Source organism: Loxodonta africana, chromosome 25 (genome assembly GCF_030014295.1).
Source record: "Loxodonta africana isolate mLoxAfr1 chromosome 25, mLoxAfr1.hap2, whole genome shotgun sequence".
Classification (NCBI taxonomy): domain Eukaryota; kingdom Metazoa; phylum Chordata; class Mammalia; order Proboscidea; family Elephantidae; genus Loxodonta; species Loxodonta africana.
In genome coordinates this window covers 54417722-54438968 of record NC_087366.1, presented here as the reverse complement: position 1 = coordinate 54438968, position 21247 = coordinate 54417722, and the positions used below count along the sequence as shown (strand labels likewise).

The 21247-nt window shown below is 43.4% G+C and overlaps 1 protein-coding gene across 1 annotated transcript in view; it reads right to left on the bottom strand.

Moving 5' to 3' along the window:
* The window catches only part of DUSP10 (dual specificity phosphatase 10), an 86675-nt gene that overhangs the window by 42912 nt on the left and 22516 nt on the right, over positions 1–21247 (bottom strand). Inside the window, exon 3 of the mRNA XM_003419885.4 lies at positions 4148–4519. Coding sequence (XP_003419933.1) covers positions 4148–4519 — 372 coding nt within the window. The remainder of the gene's footprint in view (positions 1–4147; positions 4520–21247) is intronic.

Genomic DNA, 21247 nt, shown 5'->3' with positions numbered 1-21247 from the left:
CTGGAGAAGGGTAGGAGAGCAGGAGTGGGAGGGGAGGAGGGAGCGAGATGGAAGGAGAGAGATTAACTTTTGTTTAGAACTGACAAGGCCATATTTTGTAGAGAAAGAATACATTAAAAAAAATTTTTTTTTAAAACAAGTATATGTTACCAGTTAATTTTGTATGTATATGTCAGAATCACAACGGGCTAAAAGCAATATTAGCCTGCGTAAGAACCTGCCTTCTACTTCTTCTACATTTAAAAAGAAGATGAGGTAGAAGAATCATTTGTAGCAACAGTTTACTTCACAGATGATAGCAGCAGACTGAAGCTGGACTACAACGCAGTTAATGTACATGGTCAACAAGCGACTGATCAAGGAGCCCTTAATTGCCATGAAAGGAACCCTGGTGACACAGTGGTTAAGGGCTCAGCTGCTAACCAAAAGGTGGGTCGTGGAAACCCACCAGTGGCTCTGTGGGAGAAAGACGTGGCAGTCTGCTTCTATAAAGATTACAGCCTTAGAAACCCTATGGGGCAGTTCTACTCTGTCCTACAAGGTCACTACGAGTTGGAATCGACTTGACAGCAATGGGTTTTAATAGCCATGAGTCAGGACAGCAGCTAACAATAATAGTCATTTAGTCTCTCTCTCAAATATTTTGTTCTTTTTTTTTTTCAAAATCATTCTACTTAAAGAGAGGGAAGGAGGAAGGGAAGACGAGATGGAGAGAAGGAGGGAGGGAGAGAGGGTGGCAGGAAAACATACACATCCACACACACACATACACAGTATATGGTTCTCCTTCTGATTAAGGATGTTGATTCCAATCACCAAGTTGTATGACTTATCAAAACTAATGTTACTAACACTAATTCTCCCACACGATGGAGAAGATACCATTTATTTCTTTATACTATATAATTGCTCTATACAGGAACTGATACTACATGAGCAGGAGTTTCAGTCTTACTAAATCTTGACTAAGGTTAAAGGAACAAAGCTCAACTAGAAACTTACTATGTTCAGCTTCTCACCAAGAAACCCAATAGTTGCAAAATGAACTAAAGACTTGTAGTACACAGGTTCAGGGTACCCCCTACATCTTAACCGTTCAGCCACCTTCACATCCAGGCCTGCTGTTCCAACATGGCGGCTATGTGGAAGACGGAGGAATTCCTGTCATGGCTCAGGATCCATCAGGAAGATGGAAGAATCCCAGTCATGGCTCAGAGCAATTGAAAGAGGCACTACTGTATAAGTTTTCAGACAGACATATTAAAAGCTCTGGAAAAGAGCTTATGGGCACTGCCTGAACGGATTCTTACTGATTCTTCTAGATTAAAAGGCATCCCATAGAAAGCTACCCTGAATGAATGCCAGTTAGATAAAGAGGCAGGGAAGGGGAGCGGGGAAGAGAGGAGAGTTTTAACTAAATTGCTTTTATTGGCTACCCACCAAGGGACCAAAACCAAAAACATGATGTAAGTGTTCACCGTAAAAATCTATAGATTAGGCAGACATTTCAAGAAGTAAGGTATCTCCCATTTTCAATTTCTTCTCTTCAGCACACACTATTTAGCAACCTCCAAACCGAGACAGGGTAGCATGGTGGTAAGAGTATGAGCTGCAAAGGGCTACGGTGGACTCTTGGTTGCATACACTCCAGCTGAGTGACCTTGTGGGAGTCAGGAGACTCCCCAGAGCCACAATCCCCCTGTCTGAACAATGGGAATAATACTAGCTAAACAGCCTCAGGGACTAGGGGAACAACACCGTCAGACTCAGGGAAGAAAGTAGCATATTTGAAGCCTAAAACCAGACTTTGAGTAGTTTGTATTAGCCTCTTTGTATGATATAATCGTATTTATAAAATCTACTGTATTTTCTCTAAAACAAGACTAAATTTTCAGTTAATCCAGTGTATAACAATGAAACTACAATTGCGCCTAGGCAGACTCTGATTCTGAATTTGTTCTTCAGGCTAAATGCGGCTTTGCTTTTTTTTTTTTTTTTTTTCCCTTCTGAACAAGCAGTCAAGTCTGAATAATCTACAAGGAATGTGGGTGATTTGGTTGAAATCCTCTTAAAACAGGCATATCTTATGCTACTTGTTAAATGGAAAACAATTTCCTAACTTCCCTCAGCTGGAACTAAGTCGGATGAAACTGTACTTGGACATTATATATCAACCAGGAAGTTTCTCATCTACTTGGTGACACATATTCCTTCCCTGGGAGCTCAAGGTTTGGCTTAGGTATTATTAATAATCCGCAGTATCTCTGCATCTTCAAGCGTTGCCAGTTGGGAACTAATACAGCATTGTAAACACTGCCCCAGGGTGTTGCAGAAAGGCCTCTGGCCTAAGAGCCAAGAGTCTTGGGTTCTGGTCCCCTCTCTGACATAAAAATTCCTACGACCTTGGAGAAGTCACTTTACTTCTCTGAGTTTGGTGACCACTCAGAATTTCCTTCCCAACTAAACAAGCCATGGTCCTGAGTTTAAGGGGTCGAAGGCACAATTAGCAAGGAAAACAGCCAGGCAATGTGACCAGAGCTACCTACCAATCTAGAGCAAATCCACCAAACCCAACAGATGTTAAGCCCAAGGCTTTTTTCAGGCTTTTTTTCTGACAAAACCCTTTGCCGGCAAGTCAATTCCTATCCGTAATGACACTGGGACAAAATAGAACTGCCCCCATCAGGCTTCCCAGGCCGCAGTCTTAACGGGAATAGATTCACATCTTTCTCCCTAGGAGCGGCTGGTGCGTTCAAACCACAGACCTTTCGATTAGCAGCTGGGCGCTTAACCACTGCGCCACCAGAGCTCGCTTTTTTTCTGACAAAGGAGCAACACATGAGTAGAATATACCTGGGACAAAGATTCAGGAACAACCTGCAGCAATATTTAGGAAAAAGTACTGAGCCACTCTTTAATGCTGAAAAAGGGTTGGTGTCAAAAATTTTTGAGCGTCCGTTATGTAGCAGGAGTTCCTTAAAAGACAGTTTGAGCCTTATGACAGTTCAGGGGTACAGAAGAAGCAGAAGTTAAGGATAGGATTAGGGTTAGGCTAACAGACACTTCCTTCTGGAGGTTAAAGCCTGCTGTGGAGCCCCTGGGTGGTACAAATAGTTAACCCCCTCAACTGCTAAGCAAAAGGTTGAAGTTTTGAGTCTGCCCAGAGGTACCTTGGAAGAAAAGCCTGGTGATCTACTTCCAAAAAAATCAGTCACTGAAAATGTTACGTGGCACAGTTCTACTCTGATACCCATGGGTCACCATGAGTTGGAATTGATCTGATAGCAACCAGTTGGTTGGTTGATGACTAGAGTATTACTTCTCAGGAACTATTTGGACTACATAACCTGAGCTTTCCAATTTCGGTGAGTTTGGGATAAATTGTATAAGGAAATCTAGTACCATCTCACTAGCATGAACGTTTCTTGCTACCCAATATTTAAGAACTAAGACAAAGAAGTTAGAGTGCAAACCAGGTCACGACCTCAGCACCCTCTGCCCAGACCTCCGCTCTTCTCCCTCCCTAGGCACGAATGCAACAACTATCCTGAAAAGGTTCCCTTGGAGCCAACCCTTTGGCAAATGCTCCCTTGGCCTCAACCTCATGGAAAGAGGCTCTGCTAATTCCACATCAGTTTTACTCAAGGTTAGGAAATCGAAACCCCTCCAATGCAAGATGAGTAAGGCTCGGTAGGGGAATAGGGAGGTATGTGTTGGTGAGGAGCTGGTGTCATGGAGATTCCCTGTATTTTCTTTCCTGCAAGGCACTCAGGGGTGCTAGCAGGCCATGAAGCAGCAGCATCTGCTCTGGCCTCCAATTCCTGATTTTCCATCCACACTTCTGGTTGGAGGGCATAAAAACGCTAACCCTTCCACTTGTTCACTGAGAACTTTCAGGATGAAGACTTCTAGTTGAACTGATCCCAACTCAGTGGAATTGCTTCTCTTATACACAGCCTGATGGCTCATGGATACTTTGCTGGCTAGGACTAGGAGCACACGTTGGCTGCATCAAGTGGCAGAGTCCAAAACCACCTCAGAGCAGCGTTTCTGAAACGCAGGGAGAAGCCTCGACTGGATGCCAAAGCACAAGCCTGAGGGAGGAAAGCAAGCAGGGGGATGAGAGTTCCCCTTAGGCGAGACTTACCGATAAACTCAAAAGCCTCTTCAAAGTACTGGCGCAGGTTCTGCTTGTTGCTGTCGGTGGCAGGCAGCCGCTTGTAGTTGAACAGGCCTTTTTCATAGTGATAGAGAGGAAGGTGGGTGGTGACATTGATGACATAGCCAATGTTCAGCCGCTGCATCGTGTCCAGGTCCTGAGCATCCTGCTCGTTGCCAAGAAACAGGAAGGGCAGGATGGGGGTCAGCTCTGCGTTCTCGATGTCAGGGGTGGTGGGGAGGGACTGAGGTAGTGTGCCCGAGGCCGCAGACGCTCCACCCCCAACCTCCGGGCACTCTTGGAGCTGGAGGGAGTTGTCACAGAGGTTTTCATGGTTCTGCTTAAAACTACTGAGTCCACCTGGAACAAAAACACAGAAAAAGAAATGAAGGCCCCTAAGGCTTCAGAGCCGGCAGAAAATACCACCTTCCCCATAGGAATGAGTGCGGGTGGTTGCTTATGTGGATTTTTTTTTTGGCATAACCGAAACAAAATGAAAGTCCATTTGGAGACCCAGGACAAGCTTGGGAGGATGTTGCTTCGTGCAGTGCTTTGTTGGGAAATGCGTTCTTTGTACAAACTGGGACACCCTCCTACTGGAAAGAGTTCCACCAGCATCAGGAGATTTCGTCATCTGCGAATTTTATCAGCCTCAGAGAGCCGTATGCTCAGTGGCCTAGGTAGTGCCCTGCACTTTGGGAGCTGAGGAAGGCACAGACAACCTCCCTGGTGGAGGATCTTCCATGAGGACCTCAGCACTGCAGGCTTGTGTCTCGCACTCTTCATCAGCTCACTCCACCTGGAAAACCAAATTTGTTCCCAGTACAGCAGAGTGGGTAGAAGCAGAGACCCTGAAGGAGCCAGGCTACCTTGACCATGACCCTAGCTCCCCCGCTTCTTGGCTCTGTGACTTGGCAAGTTTATGTCTCTCTCTGTACCTCGGTTCCCCCAGCTGTAAATAAATGAGGGTACTGGCATCTACCTCTTATTGTGATTGTGAGTCTGTATTGAATGAACACACAGGAAGTGTTTAACACACTGCCTGGCAATAGCACGTGCTCAGTCAGTATGAACTATTTTTATTAACATTATCTATATCATTGCCCACCGGTGGAGGCAGCAGAGAAATGCTTGGAAAAGATGAGACAGGGGTATTCTTTATGATCTCTTTTTTGATGTTCTCCATGTCATCTGTCAACACTGCCTTCCAGCAGAACAAAGTCTGAGAGAAGCCCAGTCCCTGGTACCTGACTGTCCAAGGTCTGTGTACCCATAAACCTATCAGGAAATCTCTAATGGATCCAGTGAATACACAGCTTTGAGCTTAAGGCTCAGCTCTGCCTCCCAAGAGTAATGGGTCTAGCGTAAAAGCTTAAACCGAGCCTGTTTCCCCATTTTAAAAAGGTAAACCTCCCCCTAACAAGCACAGTCTCACTTATGGGGTTATAGCTTAAGGGAATAATCTAACCAAAGACGTCCAGCTAGATGTGTAAAGAGAACTGCCCACTGTGTCTGTGTGTGTATGTGTATATACATACAATACAGCATTATCTGTATTGTGGAAAGGTCAAATACATGACAGGAGGAAAACACAAATAAGTTATTATACTCATTCAGTGGAATATTATGTACCCATTAAAAGAGTAAATTGTGAAAATTATATGAAAACAAAGAAAAGGTTTTTGCTTAATATTAAGTGAAAAAAGCCCATTCAAAACCACCCACTACAGAGATAATCAAAAGCTGAAGGACTATGCAAAAAATGAAAAGAACAGTTAGGAAATTTAGGGATCATAGTTTCTTGTTTAAATTTTTCCTTTAACATTTGCTGCACATACTGACACACAGATAACCCCAAGGAGTTATTAGGGGGCTCAAGTTATATACCATACGTGTAAAGACAGAGAAATTTGGTTGACATCGTTACCGAGACCCTGCTACCACTGCCGTGAGTCAATTCCGACTCAGAGCGACCCTACAGGAGAGAGTAGAACTGCCCTAATGGGGTTTCCAAGGCTGTAATCTTTATGGCAGCAGACTGCCACATCTTTCTCTTGGGGAGCAGCTGGTGGGTTCGAAACGGCCAACCTTTCCGTTAGCAGCTGAGCACTTCACCACTGCACCACCAGGCCTTCTTTTATTACCACCACGTGAGCTCTAATTCTGATCTTACAAAATTAGAGGAAGTCAGGCCTTCCCTTTGAAAAGAGGGCAAAACTGGAAAACCCCTATAAGCTGAAAGCCACAAGAACAAAACACATACACCCAAAGACCGTCAGATGCTTCACGTCTGTCTTGACAGCTCCAGAAGATACGCGGGAACCACAAAGTGTGAACAGGATACGGTTATGTTGAAACAAGGGCAGGAAACCTATCTGTCCGCTAGCTCTGAACCGAACCTACGTCCTTCTCCATTTCAAGTCTCATCGGTGGCAACCACAGCAGGAAGCTCCAGGCTGTCAGCTGACTGAGCCGCACCACTGTTCACAGCCCATGGACAGAGTGACTTTCGTTAAGGGACAGTGAGGATCTAAAGTAAATTCAATTCCGATCAGGACCATTTGACGCTTCTGGTACAAGTCAAAACCTATCCTGGCTCCTGAAAAGAAAAACAAAAGAGCCGTACACTCATTTTAATCGGTTTCCAGGATTCAACTCTGCCCCTTTGTATGATTAGTTGTCCTTCCATGAAACCACAATAATAAAATCTGCCTGGGTTCAAAGAGATAATTTTTAAAGTTGAAAGATTAAATGGAAAGCCAGCAAAACTTTATCAGAGAGCACCTCAAAAAAAAAAAAAAAAAAAAATTACCCACTGTCAATACCACAAGTTCCACAGAAGAAACTCTGGGACATTAAAAGAGTTTTTGTTTTTAATCTTCTCAGCTTTGCCTCCACAAAATACAAGTAAACTGTTCCACACAGACACACAGAGTCTGTGACGGAAACCCAATTCACTTTTTTTCCTTAAGAAAAAAGCCGTTGTTACACTTTTCCATATAAGAGGGAAGAACGACAAAACAAACTTAAGAAGTCTCTGAGGGGGAAAAAAATCTCTCTGTTCTTATTTAGGGTAGCAAAGCTGTAATTTGTCTTAAAAACAGCTAGTAAAAAAAGCACGCCAGAAAACCCCCCACACAGAAAAGGCCACATTCAGCTTTTTAAAATTCCATCTCTACACCTCCTTTCTCAATGACATCAGCTGGAGGCTCCCCACCTGCCCAGTTGCCATAGCACTTACACAAAGACATACAATGACATCAGTTGGCATGGTATCAGCTCTTTGAGTGCAAACAATACAAGAAGAACTACTTTGTTTAAGGCCTTTGGTGCAACTGTGTTCTGGGGAACCAATGATGTAATGCTAACAGGTGGCATGGGCCTGCCATTTGCCTAATGGGGGAAAAAGCCCACAGAGGAGGGGTGAGGGAATTTGAGACAGACCCACACAGAACGCTCTGAATCCCAGGGCGTGCTGCTGTGCAAAATCACGTGTGTATTGTATGTGTAAGTCGTGGGGAACTCAGCACAGACAATATTTGGAGAGAGAGTGGGTAGGAAAGGAGACACGATAATCCCAGCATACTGAGCTAGACAAGGAAATTCTCATTGAGGGACCCAAAGGTATATCCTCCCGTTCAATTGCCAGCCTACTGATCACCTTAGTCATCAGTTCCCCTTAAGGGTAGTGCACACCTATGGACTGCAGTAAAACAGCAGCAGCAGCAAAACCAACGCTGTGGATGGTACTTAAAGCAAAATGAGCCAGGAGAAGCTCACAGTGATTTGCTAGAAAGAAGTGTGTAGGGAGGGTTGTTTTCTTCCCACGGGGACTTAGAAACTGGAATAGGGAGCTGGGCTGAGGGAAAGCAGGGCTTGAACAGTTTTCTCTTCCAGTTAATACATCAAATACCACCAGAGGCCAAACTGAGCAACTCCTTCCTCAGGAACTTTGATTATTTTATATTTGCTATGAGTTGTTTTTGGGTTATTACTATGTAAGAATATTGGAACATAATAACTAAGAAACAGCTAAAGCAGAGGTGGGGTGCTACAGCAGAGGTGGGGTGCTACAGCAGAGGTGGGGTGCTACAGCAGCTAAGAGCTACGGGTCAGAGGCAGACAGACCCAGGCTGCAGTTGTGACCGCTTCATACAGGCTGTGAGATCTGGTGAAAATCACTTTCCCTCACTTAGCCTCAGTTTATCTATCTATAAAGTGGACATATTGCCTACCCATAGGGTTGTGACACAGATAACAGAGAAAACTTATGTAAATGTCTTGGTATATTACCAGGTGTTCGTTAATAGCTTATGTTTATCCCAATAGCATTACTGTGGGCCTCACCTCCAGCTGATTCACGAGCGGTCCATGAGAGTCCTAAGCGCAGTGTGGTGATTCAGGGTAGGGGCTCAGAACCCAGACTGCTTGGGTTTGAATCCCGCACTGCCAGGTACCAGCTATGAGACCTTGGGAAAACATCTTACCTTCTCTAGTGCTCAGTTTCCCCAGTAATCAGCGAAGATAGTAATAGCACCTACCTCACAGCACTGTTGTGAAGATTATATTGGTTAATAGAGTACTTTGAAACAATGCCTCGCACATAGTAAAAAAACATAGTAAGCACTACATAAATGTTAGCTTTTATTGTTTTATTTTTTACTTTCGGAGGCTATTGTTTTAAACCCTCCCCCCGCCAGTTGCTTAATATAAACACCTTCAATGATAAGTTAATGCGCCAGAGTTTTTAACTTCTAAATTGTTATTAAAAAAAAAGGAAAGAACTGGGAGCCAAGATGTCTGATGAGTTTGAGTAATATATTTTGATCCTAAAGAAAGCAATAGCTCTCCATCCTCCTTAAATGAATGATCTGACTTCACTTGGTTTGGCCTGGCTTTCCCAGTGAAGACTGCATGTTTTTAGATTCCTCATTTTTCCAGAGGAGGACTGAATTTTTTAAATGAAACGACTCATCTCCCCTCCCCAACCCACCCCACCCCTGCCCAGTGAGGTGACCTTCCTATGCACACAAGGGCTTGCAGTTATCAGTGCAAATATTTTCTAAGCAGGAGCAACCATGCTGGGGGCAAAAACAACAACAACAAAAAAAAACTGAAACTGTTGTCATAGTGTTACTTCTGACTCATAGCGACCCTAAAGGACAGGGTTAGAACTGCCCCATAGGGTTTCCAAGGAGCCGTTGGGTGATTTGAACTGCCAACCAAACTCTTGGTTGGCAGCCAAACTCTTAACCACTGTGCCACCAGGGCTTAGCTTTGCCACAATGAGTACGGTCAGCATGGTGTCCTGAATGGCAACAGCAGAGAATACCAGCGGCCTAAAGAAAATGATGTAGAAATACCCCTCATCATTCTTCCAGCAGGAGGTCAGATAAGTGGCAATCCAACTGAAGAAGCAGATTCTAGTTTGGTGGGAAACATGGCTTCGGAGGTGCATTTCAGCTCCTGGTGCTATTTTGGCATCGTAGCCCTAGAAAGAGAAGAGCCCCCGTGTTGTGATTCAGAGGCTGTGCTCTGCTTTGAAAGTTAAAGAAACCACATCCAAATACAGAGTCTGTAAGCAAGAGATGTCCGTGGTCCACAGATGGCCAGCACTGTGCACACAAGCTTTTTGGTATTATGCTAAGCTGAAAAGTACGTACTTTTCAGAGATTTAAGGAAAACATACTGAAGATCAACAAACAGAACTCAAAAAAAAAAAAAAAAAAAAAGGGAGGGGCAGGGGGTGGTGACTGAAATTGGACTCTTCTAGAAGTCTGTTGCAAGCATATTGATCACCATTCGATGTTCCTGCGGAGCCCTGGTGGCCCAATGCTTAAGAGCTCTACTGCTAAGCAAAAAGTGGGCAGTTCGAATCCACCAGTCACTCCTTGGAAACCCTATAAGGCAGTTCTACTCTGTCCTGTAGGGCCACTATGAGTCTGAATTGACTTGACAGCCACGGGTTTGGTTTTTGTTTGTTTGTTTGTTGTTCCTAATCTTCCTTACTGGGTGACTAATGTTTTGAACAATGATGGTACTTTGATGGTAGCAGTTAACAACATAGACTTGGGAGCTACCCTGACTGAATTAAAAACCCTGGCTCCTATTCCTGACTAGCTGTGTTGTTGTGGGCAAGTCATGTAACATCTCTGCACTTCATTTCCACATTTGTAATATGGAGATAATACCAGTACCTATCTCATAGAGCTCTTAATGCGGATAAGATGCTATGTAAGAGTTAGATATTATTATTACAAATGGGAGAGATACTGGTATAAAGTGAATCCCAAATGGATGCCTAATTTGTGGGTCCTCCATCTGTCATTGGAGGCGTGCATGTTGCTGTGACGCTGAACTGGTTTCAGTAGAGCCTCCAAGCTGAGAGGAATTAGGAAGAAAGCCCTGGTTTTCTGCTTCCAAAAATTAGCCAGTGAAACCCCAATGGATCACAACGGTCCGATGTTCCGACAGTCATGGGGATGGTACAGGACCAGGCAGTGTTTCACCCATTGTGTACAGGGTCACCACGAGTCAGGGGCAACTCGATGGCAGCTGAAAACCACATAGAAAGCTGTCTATATCATAGAAAGTAGCAGGGAAAGAGCTCTGTCTCATGAGAATTGTGGTTCTGCCACTTGCCAGACCAGTGTCTTTCTGCAAGTTATTGAATCTTTCTGGGTAAGCTTTCTTAACTACAAAACAGGGATATTGTTCTTTAGGGCTGTTGTAAAGATTCAAGAAGACTGTATAAAATACCCATCCAGGTATCTTTAAAAGGTCATTCAAAACCTGTAGCTATTCCCACGATAATAATTGTCAACGGAGTAGCAAAGATGCTAAGCGACCTAGATGGTTAGAAACAGGAGTGATGACAGTCGGCTAAGGTGGTCAAGGAGTCCCTGGGTTGTACAAATTGTTAACACTTTCAGCTGCTAACTGAAAGATTGGAGGTTTGAGTCAATCAGAGTTGCCTCGGAAGAAAGGCCTGGTAATCTATTTCTGAAAAATCAGCCATTGGAGACCCTAAGGAGTACAGTTCTACTCTGACACACATGAGGTCACTATGAGTTGGAAACATTTTTTTTTAGTGTCATCAAAGTAGGTGTCGTTGGAGGTGAGACCTTGAAGAACGGTAGGGTTGGTTCTGAGAGGTGGGAAAAAATGCAGAACCAGGGAAGGAATGCCAAAGGAGGGGCCATACGGGGACCCTGACTGTAGCTCTGCTCCTGTGAAGTCTGTATTCAGCACTGTTGGGTCATAGTTTAGACTCCACAAGTGTAGGATGAAGCAGCATGCAGGGCTGAGGGGCTGGGACTTGTGGTTGGTGGTCTCCATTGGAAGCCTCATTTATTTAGTTCTTATGTCGTAAGAGTTCATTACATTGGGGGGGAGGGCATCTAGGCTTATCAAGTAGCCAAAAATGGATTCCTAGAAAAAATTTAAGAGTACATACTCTGTTTTTACACAAATAACGTGTGCCTTCTATATTTGTTTGCCAACCGTGCTCTCACTGGGATGTATTTTTGTAAGTACGCTATGCTAATTTTTTCTTATAGCAACATGTAAAAAAAATCTGACATAACACCACTTATGAAAATACCTCATCATGCTGTTGGCAAACACATGTAGAAGGTCCGTGTTATTTGCATAAAAATACGGTATATAACTTCTTTATACCTCTGTTTCCCCAATAAGCTGAGATGGCCACAATTTTTCGCAGGTTCACGCTATGAAAACTTTGTTCCACCAACTTACTTATTATATATGTACATATATATACACACACACACACAAACACACACACACGTACGTATACATGTATGGCCTCATTCTGCAACTAAAACTGTGCTACTAATATTTATTCATATTTTCCTTCACATGCGCATCCAAACTGGTAGCTTTAATCGAATTTAAGTTCTCAGAGAGCAGAAATAGTCTTACTGAAATCCCTGTGTACACAGGACTCCGCCCTGTCTTATGGAAAAAAACAGGTGATTTGCAAATACGTTATATACCAACAAGTGCTGTAGGAAAGGGTAATTGAGGTTGGTGATCTATCTCTTTTCAGAAATAATTTACAAAAACTAAAAAATAAAGTGAAAGGATCTCCCTGGCATCTGCTTTACCTAGTGACAAATGATAGGTCCAAATTACCTCAGGAATGCCCCTCGCAAAACTCTGTGTCCTCCCACAATAGACTAAAGATTACTCCCGTTTTTTAGTCTAACCAAGTTGTATTTAGTGATGCTTTGAGAGAAAATAGAAAATCTGAAAAGTTTACACCAGGATTGCTTGAATTTTGAGTTAATGATAGAATCTCTTCGTTGTTTTCTGCTAGAAAAAAAAAAACATAATTTAGACCGTCGATACTTACCTGAAACAGACTTTGACATTCTTGTGTAGTCATTGTAGCTCTGGTATCGCAGTTATTTTTGTTTCCCTCAGGTTATGTGCCATCTCCCCACCTCAACAATTTGAAACATTATAAAACCTAGCATCCTGGGGATACACTAATGCTTGGCTAAAACACTTATCAAGAACTAAAAAAAGTAACTTTTGCTCATTCTTAATCTTTGCATAATTTGCAATGTGCTCTTTTTCTAAATGTTTAGTTCTATATACTTCTTGGAAACAGTGGTGGCGCAGTGGTTAAGAGCTATAGCTGCAACCAAAAGGTGGGCAGTTCGAATCCACCAGGTGCTCCTTGGAAGCTCTGTGGGGCAGTTTTTCTCTTTCCTCTAGGGTCGCTATGAGTCGGAATTGACTCGACGGCAGTGGGTTTGGTTTTTTTGGTTTATAGGGTCCCTATGGGTCAGAATCGACTCAACAGCAATGAGCAATGTGTATATACTTCTATGCCACAGTGATTAAGCATTTGGCTGATATCCAAAAGGTCAGCAGTTTGAGTCCACCAGCCGCTCCTTGGAAACCCTATGGGGCAGCTCTACTCTGTCCTATAGGGTCACTATGAGTCACAATTGCCTAGTGGCAACGGGTTTAGTGTGGGTTTTTTTTTTTTTTATTGTACGTCTATATTTTTAGTCCTTAACTTGTTTGTAATTGCTCTTATAATTGTTCTTATGTCTTAAAATATATCGCTTATTCTTTGATTGATAAAATCTTTATAATGACCTCAACTGAAAAAACCCAAAAATCTCACCTAAATATTTACCTCAAAAAGGTAAACTGAATCAGAAAGATCCAATGACTTACGAAATGCGATTTTTAAAAACAGAAAAATAAAGCTCTAATTGTAAGCCTTCCAAGAAACCCTGAGCCTGGAATGTTTCCGTGAGTTGAAAAGATTCTCCCTTTCCTAGCACCACCCACCCTCCCAGCTCAGAAGTTAACTCTGGTTCACACGCGTCCCCTCACTACAGAATTGGTACAGAAAAGGGCTGGTGATTAAATTTCAGCTGAAGCAGCTCAGTCAACATGAAAAAAGGCAGCTTCCTGTTACTGCCTTCCTAAGACTGGAGGCGCGGTTTTAATATCCCCTTCCTGCCATTTCTCCTTTAAGGGTTTAATGAGTAACCAGTGTTTGGAATACCACAAGCTGAATCTGTGTGTATTTGAATAACACAGGCAGATTGTTTGAGAGGCTGCTCCACAAGTATGTAAATACAGCCTGTTCCTTTAAATCTGTTACCTCATTTATTTACATTAGAACAGAAAGCTCTGCCAGAAGCAACAGCTGATGACAGTCATGTAATTTTCCACAAAGACAACAATTAAACAGCTTTGTGTCATTTTAACGAGCAGATGACTTTTATGTGAGCAGGTTTCACACTGTAAGAGCTCAGATTTCCCAGAACCAGGGACCCCTTCAGGTTTCACAGAAGTCAACGGGGCCTGAAGGAAGACCCCTTCTTCTTCCCCACAGCAGGCTAGAGTTTGGACTCTCCTGCTCTCTCTTCTCTCTCCTCTTTCTCTGATAAACGCTTCAGGAGTGAGGAGAGGGGAAGGAAACAAGAGACAGAAAGATTTTACCCAGGGTACATTTTGATGCTTCAATTTCCAACGACTCCACAAAATACATTTTAAACCTATTTTTATAAAGTTGGAGGTGGGGGAGTGGTTACCCCCACCCTCCATATTTTAATTGAGGCCCTGTTGGTGCACTCAAGCTTCTGAGCAAGTTTCAGACCCACCAGACCCCGTCAAGGAACTCTGGATTTCCACCCTCCCCATTCTGGCTCAAAATGGTTTCAATATGAACTGCCTGGAAGGCAGGGGTCAGCCTAACTGACTTCTCCAGTCACCCCCTCTGCCAGGGGCGGGGAGAATGCCTTCTACTCTCCATTAGGCCTAGTCTGGGAAGGCCTGAGGAGACATGTCTGGTGTCTGTCTACTTTCCCCTTACACTGCCCACACTCCCCACTAAAGGCCCCGTCTGTGGGGTCTTATTTCACTGGGAGTCCAACTGCCTTGAAACTGAGCTTCACTCCTGCTAACAAAAATGCCAGTTAAAGAAAGTAAAAGTAAACTGTTTTTCCTTTCAGGTCAGGGATTTCGGAGGCAACCAAATGATCGGCTTTCCACTCAGGAGTGTGCCTGTCAAAACACGGGCTGGGGTTTAGGGGCATGTGGAGCAGCAGCCCAGTCCCAGCCTCCACTTCCCTGACCACTTGCAAGTTCTGCTTCCCTCTGCTTTCTCTAACCCTCTGTGTCTGAACTTTACCTAACTAACCATGTTAGCACAGATCAGCTCCCCGGGAAAAAGGCACGTCATAAACACTCAGCTCACGTTTCTGGGTTTCTTTTAAGAGATATGCCAACGTTGCATTAACGTAATTTTTCGCTTGTATCGTCTCTTTTATCTAGGAGTGAGCACTCCCAGGGGCCCTGGCTGGGCAGTGGTTAAGAGCTCAGGTTGCTAACCAAAAGGTCAGCAGTTTAAATCCACCAACTGCTCCTCGGAAACCCTATGGGACAGTTCTATTCTGTCTTAAAAATCCATTGCCATGAAGTCAATTACGACTCATAGTGACCCTATAGGACTGCCAACTTTTTGTTTAGCAGCCGAGTTCTTAACCATTGCGCCACCAAGGCTCCATTAATTTACCTGATTGTACAATTTACCCACACTGCAAAGTGTGGGCAAAATTCAAAACTTTTCTTTCTCAGAATACAAACTTTTGCACCACTTTTAATTCTGTAGGGTCACTATAAATCGGAATCGACTCGACAGCAATGGGTTTGGTTTATAGCTTACTATATATTTTTTATATATAGTAAGCTATAAACCAAACCCATTGCTGTTGAGTACATATATATATATATATATATATATTTTATATATATGCTATAATCCTCACCTTAACAGAGCCACACCAAAACCTGTGGACTGCTTGACAACCAGGTCCCTGGGAGCCAGCCCAGGTGGGGACTGTACATACCTTCGAGTTAAACCAGAATGGTGAAGTGTTATGGAAAAAGATAGTGAGAATGGTTGTATAACTTGAAGAATATGATCAATGTCACTGAATTGTACATGGCATATGGTCCATTATATACATTTTCACCACAATAAAAAAAAAAAAAAGTGTTCCATGCTATTTATTCCTGAATGTAATAACCTGATCACGACACTAAATAACTGTATCTTAAAAAAAAAATTTTAAACCAGAAATGACCCAGGGCCAGGATGAATGTACTGCCTCAAGGATCAGCATGTCTATTAGAAGCAAGTCCATGGAACCTTCCAGAACCTCAGTTCCAGAGGCCCAGTCCCTTCCAGAAGACACATGTCTGCTTGTTACTCCCACCCCCTTGTGGGTGGGCATTGCTTGATGCCCTCCTTCCAGGTCTCTCTGGGCCTAAGGGTATTATAGCTGAAGGTTTTCCACACCTCAGGGAGGCTACTCCAAGCCATGTTAGGGCTCCACCTTCTCTGCTTGCTCAAAAGCTCAAAACTGGTTAACCCATCAAGACAGATTAAGGGAGAGAGAGAGAGAAAAAAAAAAAAAAAAAATCCATGAGGTCATGCTGGAAGGCTGTGGAGGGAAGAATGTTGACAGGAGGAGTTGCTATAAAACACAAAGCCAGATTTTTCCCAAGAGCTCAACCAGATACTCTCCATTATTGTTTAATTCTCTGAAGAGAGAGAAAACATTCTTTGCTTTTCAGTGCAGAAGAAGTTTAAATAATGAAGCACTGCTAAGCAAACAAACAGAGGAAAGTCCGGTAAAGCTATTCATTAAACAAGCCCACTGCACAAGAAAGGAAAACTGTTGCTCAACAATCCAACCCCGCTGAGGACCGACATTTATCTTAGACCCCAAATTAAACGCATCGCAACTTCACAGCAAAAGTATGTTTCCCGGTGGAATTTAAGTAAAGTCCAATTAAATAAATCTCTAGAAATGTCAAGAGGAAGCCTCAAGGGAGAGCATATTTCTACTGTGAAACATTCCCATTGGAAATTGCATTCATGAAAGGTCATCAAGAAACATTCACGACACGACAAGAGGAGGGGAGGAAAAACAGGCAGCAATGCAAGGCTGCCACAGTGGAGCCTGGGTTGGGTTCCATTGCGAAAATCTTATGTGCGAGCGCCCAGCCAAAAATGTTGTCTGCATCTTCACTGGCTTTGAATGAAACCACTGCTTCCAAACAAACAGCTTGCATGACTATGCGTTTTAATACAATCTGGAGGTCAAAGGGCTGTGGCTTAGGGATTTCAAAAAGTGGAAAGGGAGAGCATGAATGCCAGCATCAGAATTTGAATTGTGTTCCTAAACCAATGTTTTTAGTTCACAAAAGCATAGCAACAACTACAAGTGACTAAGCTGAATTCTATATTTGGCAAGAACACCAAGCAAGCTGACCATTAACAATCAACTGCCAGAAAGAGAAGGCATGAGCTATTCTTTCACATGGATTCACCTAGTTGGCCATGCCCACTAGTCAGACTACCCTATGAGGGCTGAGCTTGGAAAGATCAGCCTGAAATCAGGAGGCCTCTGTGCACTAAGAGATACCTAAGTTGACATCAGGTCAAATGTAGCACGTTCCCACCTGGGCGAACCACCTTCTGGGATTAAGGAGAAAAAATTCAACCAAAAGGCCACCTCTGATGAGGTGGGTTGTGACGATATTTTGCAACAGAACTTGAGGCTAAGTGGCGGGCCAGCCAAGTAATGGTCTGTTTGACCTGGGACAGATGGAATAGAAAGTTGACCTGGGAAGCACCACATATCTGGCACCATCAAACTTCTAGTCACTTCACACTGAACCCATGCCTAATGCTGCACAGGGTGATAGAAGCCCTGAAAGCAAGTATGGAATGCAACCCTTCTTTCCACACTGAAGCCAGGCTGGGTTCTAGCTCAGTCACCTCCCTGACTTTAGAAGTTTGGATAGCCTTTAAGTTTCTAGCATTCTATAACTTCAACACAGCTTTGATGAGCTGGATATGGAGAACAATGACAAGAAGGTGAGCAGCTGTCCAAGGGTATATAATCCTGCATGATCTGGCTCCCACTTCAGGGCCTTTGCACAGGCTGCTCTCTTCCTAGAACTCTCTTCTTCTAGGTCCTCATGAAGGCGATTCAGACCAAACGTCCCCTTCCCTGACATTCAACTGAATTTACAGCTGCCCTCTCAAATCTCCCTTTCATCCTATCACACTTTCACTGCCTCCAGAGCACTTACTTATTTACTTATTTCTTCACTTGTTCGTTGTGATTATTAAAATGTGGACCCCCAAAGTAGCAGAGATGTTGTTTGCCTTAGAAGAAATAAAGGAAAAAGGTTAAGTGCACTGTAGTCGGGCTACTTCCACACCTTTCCAACACTATGATGTTGGCAGAGTTGCTTAACCTCTTTGTATCCCAGCTTCCTCATTTGTAAATGGGGCTAAGAATAGTACCAACAGGCAACAATAGAGTTACTGGGAAAATTAAATTAGATAATGTTGTTGTCGTTCGGTGCCGTCAAGTCAGTTCTACCTCATAACAACCCTACGTACAACAGAACGAAACACCGTCCAGTCCTGCACCATCATCGCAGTCATTGCTGCGTTTGATGAGTCCACTGTTGCAGCCACTGTGTCAATGCATCTCATTGAGGGTCTTCCTCTTTCTTGTTGACCCTCTACCAAGCATGACGTCCTTCTCTAGGGACTGGTCCCTCTTGATAACATGTCTGAAGTATGTGAGATGAAATCTCTCCATCTTTGCTTCCAAGGAGCACTCTGGCTATGCTTCTTGCAAGACAGATTTGTTCGTTCTTCTGGCAACACCATAATTCAAAGGCATCAATTCTTCTTCAGTCTTCCATATTCACTGGCCAGATTTTGCATCTGTATGAGGCAACTGAAAACATCATGGCATGGGTCAGGCATACCTTGGTGCTCAAAGTGACATCTTTGCTTTTTAACACTTGAAAGAGATCTTTTGCAGCAGATTTGGCTAATGCAATACATCTGTTGATTTCTTGACTGCTACTTCCATGAGCGTTGATAGTGGATATAAGTAAAATGAAATCCTTGACAACTTCAGTCTTCATTTATCATGATGTTGCTCATTAGTCCAGTCGTGAAGATTTTTGTTTTCTTTATGTTGAGGTGTAATCCATACTGAAGGCTGTGATCTTTGATCTTCATCAGTAAGTGCTTCAAGTCTTCTTTGCTTTCAGCAAGCAAAGTTGTGTCATCTGCATGTCAAAGGTTATTAATGAGGTTTCCTCTAATTCTGATGTCTTGTTCATCTTCATATTATTTGCTCAGCATACAGATTGAATAAATATGGTGAAAAGATACAACCCTGACAACCCTGACACCCCTCCTGACTTTAAACCATGCAGTATCCCTTTGTTCTGTTAGTATGATTGCCTCTTGGTTTATGTACAGGTTCCCCATGAGCACAATTAAGTGTTCTGGAATTCCCATTCTTTGAAATGTTATCCATAATTTGCTATGATCCACACAGTCTAATACCTTTGCATAGTCAATAAAACACAGGTAAACATCTTTCTGGTATTCTCTGCTTTCAGGCAGGATCTATCCGACATCAGTGATGATATCCCTGGTTCCATGTCCTCTTTTGAATCTGGCTTGAATTTCTGGCAGTTCCCTGTCAATGTACTGCTGCAACTGTTTTTGAATTATCTTCAGCAAAATTTTACTTTCGTGCGATATTAGTGATATTGTTCAATAATTTCCATACCCTGTTGGATCACCTTTCTTTGAAATGGGCACGAATATGGATCTGTTCCAGTGAGTTGGCCAGGAAGCTGTCTTCCAAATTTCTTGGCATAGACGAGTGAGCGCTTCCAGCGTTGTATCCAAAAGAGATTAAATAAACTTTGGAATGAGATGACGATGAATCAGATAATATTAAAGTACCTACTATGTGCTTAATAATAATAATAGGTGCTTTAAAATTATCTGATTCATCGTCATCTCATTCCAATTTTCATTTAATCTCTTTCAGATGTATTAAGTGCTTGAAAACCCTGGTGGCGTAGTGATTGAGAGCTACAGCTGCTAACCAAAAGGTCAGCAGCTCGAATCCACCAGACACTCTGGAGTCAACTTGATAGCAATGGGTTTTTTTTTTTTTTTGGTTATTATGTGCTTAACATTATGCAAAAAGCCTGAAGTGGGAATTTAACATTATATGTTTAGCTTTATGCTAGGGATTCAAGGAATTAAAAAATAGTAACAAATATACAATGCCTTGAGTTCAGTGTAATGGGAGAAAGAAAGTAGGAATGAACATTAGAGGAAAGTTAGCAAAAAGGCTGGCAGAAGAAATATGGTAAGTACACCATGATTGATTGACAGGATGGAAACGGTGCCATCACCTGTAACTCCTGCAAGACAGGTGCAGGACCAGCCGGGTGACCCAGAGGAGGACTTAGAAATCCTGTTACTGCCCTGGCTGGGAAGGAAAGCCCGCAATGCTCACGAGGAAGAGTCAGCCTGCAGGAGTATCAGGCCTGAAACACGACAAGTACAAATGGCCATCCCCAGAGAGGCTTGGGATCCCAGACAAACCACAGTTGGTGGCCTCGAACCCTTTCTCCCCTCTCCATGCTGCCGTCTTAGACTTTCTATCTGAGTGATGAATGGGGAAGATGGAGGGAAACAACCTTGATGAAGGCTTAAAAGAGAACACAGGGTGTGGGTGAACAATGGGAGGGACACTCGTTCAGTTCAACACATAATCACTAAGCACTAAACATGGGCTCCAGAGCAGCCCTGGTGGCACAGTGGTTAAGGGTTAAGCTGCTAACCAAAAGGTTGGCAGTTTGAATCTACCAGCTGCTCCTTGGAAACACTATGGGCAGATCTACTCTGTCCTATAGGGTCACTATGAGTTGGAATCGACTCGAAGGTTAAACATGGACTCCATCACCCATCTGTCAGTTTGTCATACTGTGGTGGCTTGTGTGTTGCTGTGATGCTGGAAGCTATGCCGTCAGTATTTCAAATATCAGCAGGGTCACCCATGGTGGACAGGTTTCAGCAGAGCTTCCAGGCTAAGGCAGATTAGAAAGAAAGGCCTGGTGATTTGCTTCTGAAAATCAGTCAATGAAAACCCTACGGGTCACAACAGAATATTGTCTGATCCAGTGCTGGAAGATGAGCCCCCTAGGTTGGAAGTACTCAAAATACATAGTGGCTGCAACTTGTACACTTGAGTTAGTGAGGATGGTGCAGGAACGGGCAACATTTTGTCCTGTTGTACGCGGGGTCACCATGAGTCAGAGCCAACTCAGTGGCAGCTAACAGCAACAACAATTATGTCTGAGGGCACGGTGCTAAGGACGGGGCGTACAAAACCGAACGGGATGTGCTGGCTGGCCCTCTACTAGATGTGGTGTGATGATTAGTGGCAGATAAATGACTCAAACACGGTGTCTTTCCCTCCCCCAAGCAGCTCCATTTCCACTGCCCCGCTTCCTGCTGGAGCAATATAACCCAAGATGTAAAATCAGGAATTCTGGGCTTTTCTTATTCCTCTCATTAACTGTGCACTGTCTAGGGTCACTGTAGGGTCATTATGAGTCAGAATCAGGGTTATGGGGTTGGGCAAGTCACTTAACCTCAAGACCATTTTAAAGCATATGATCATA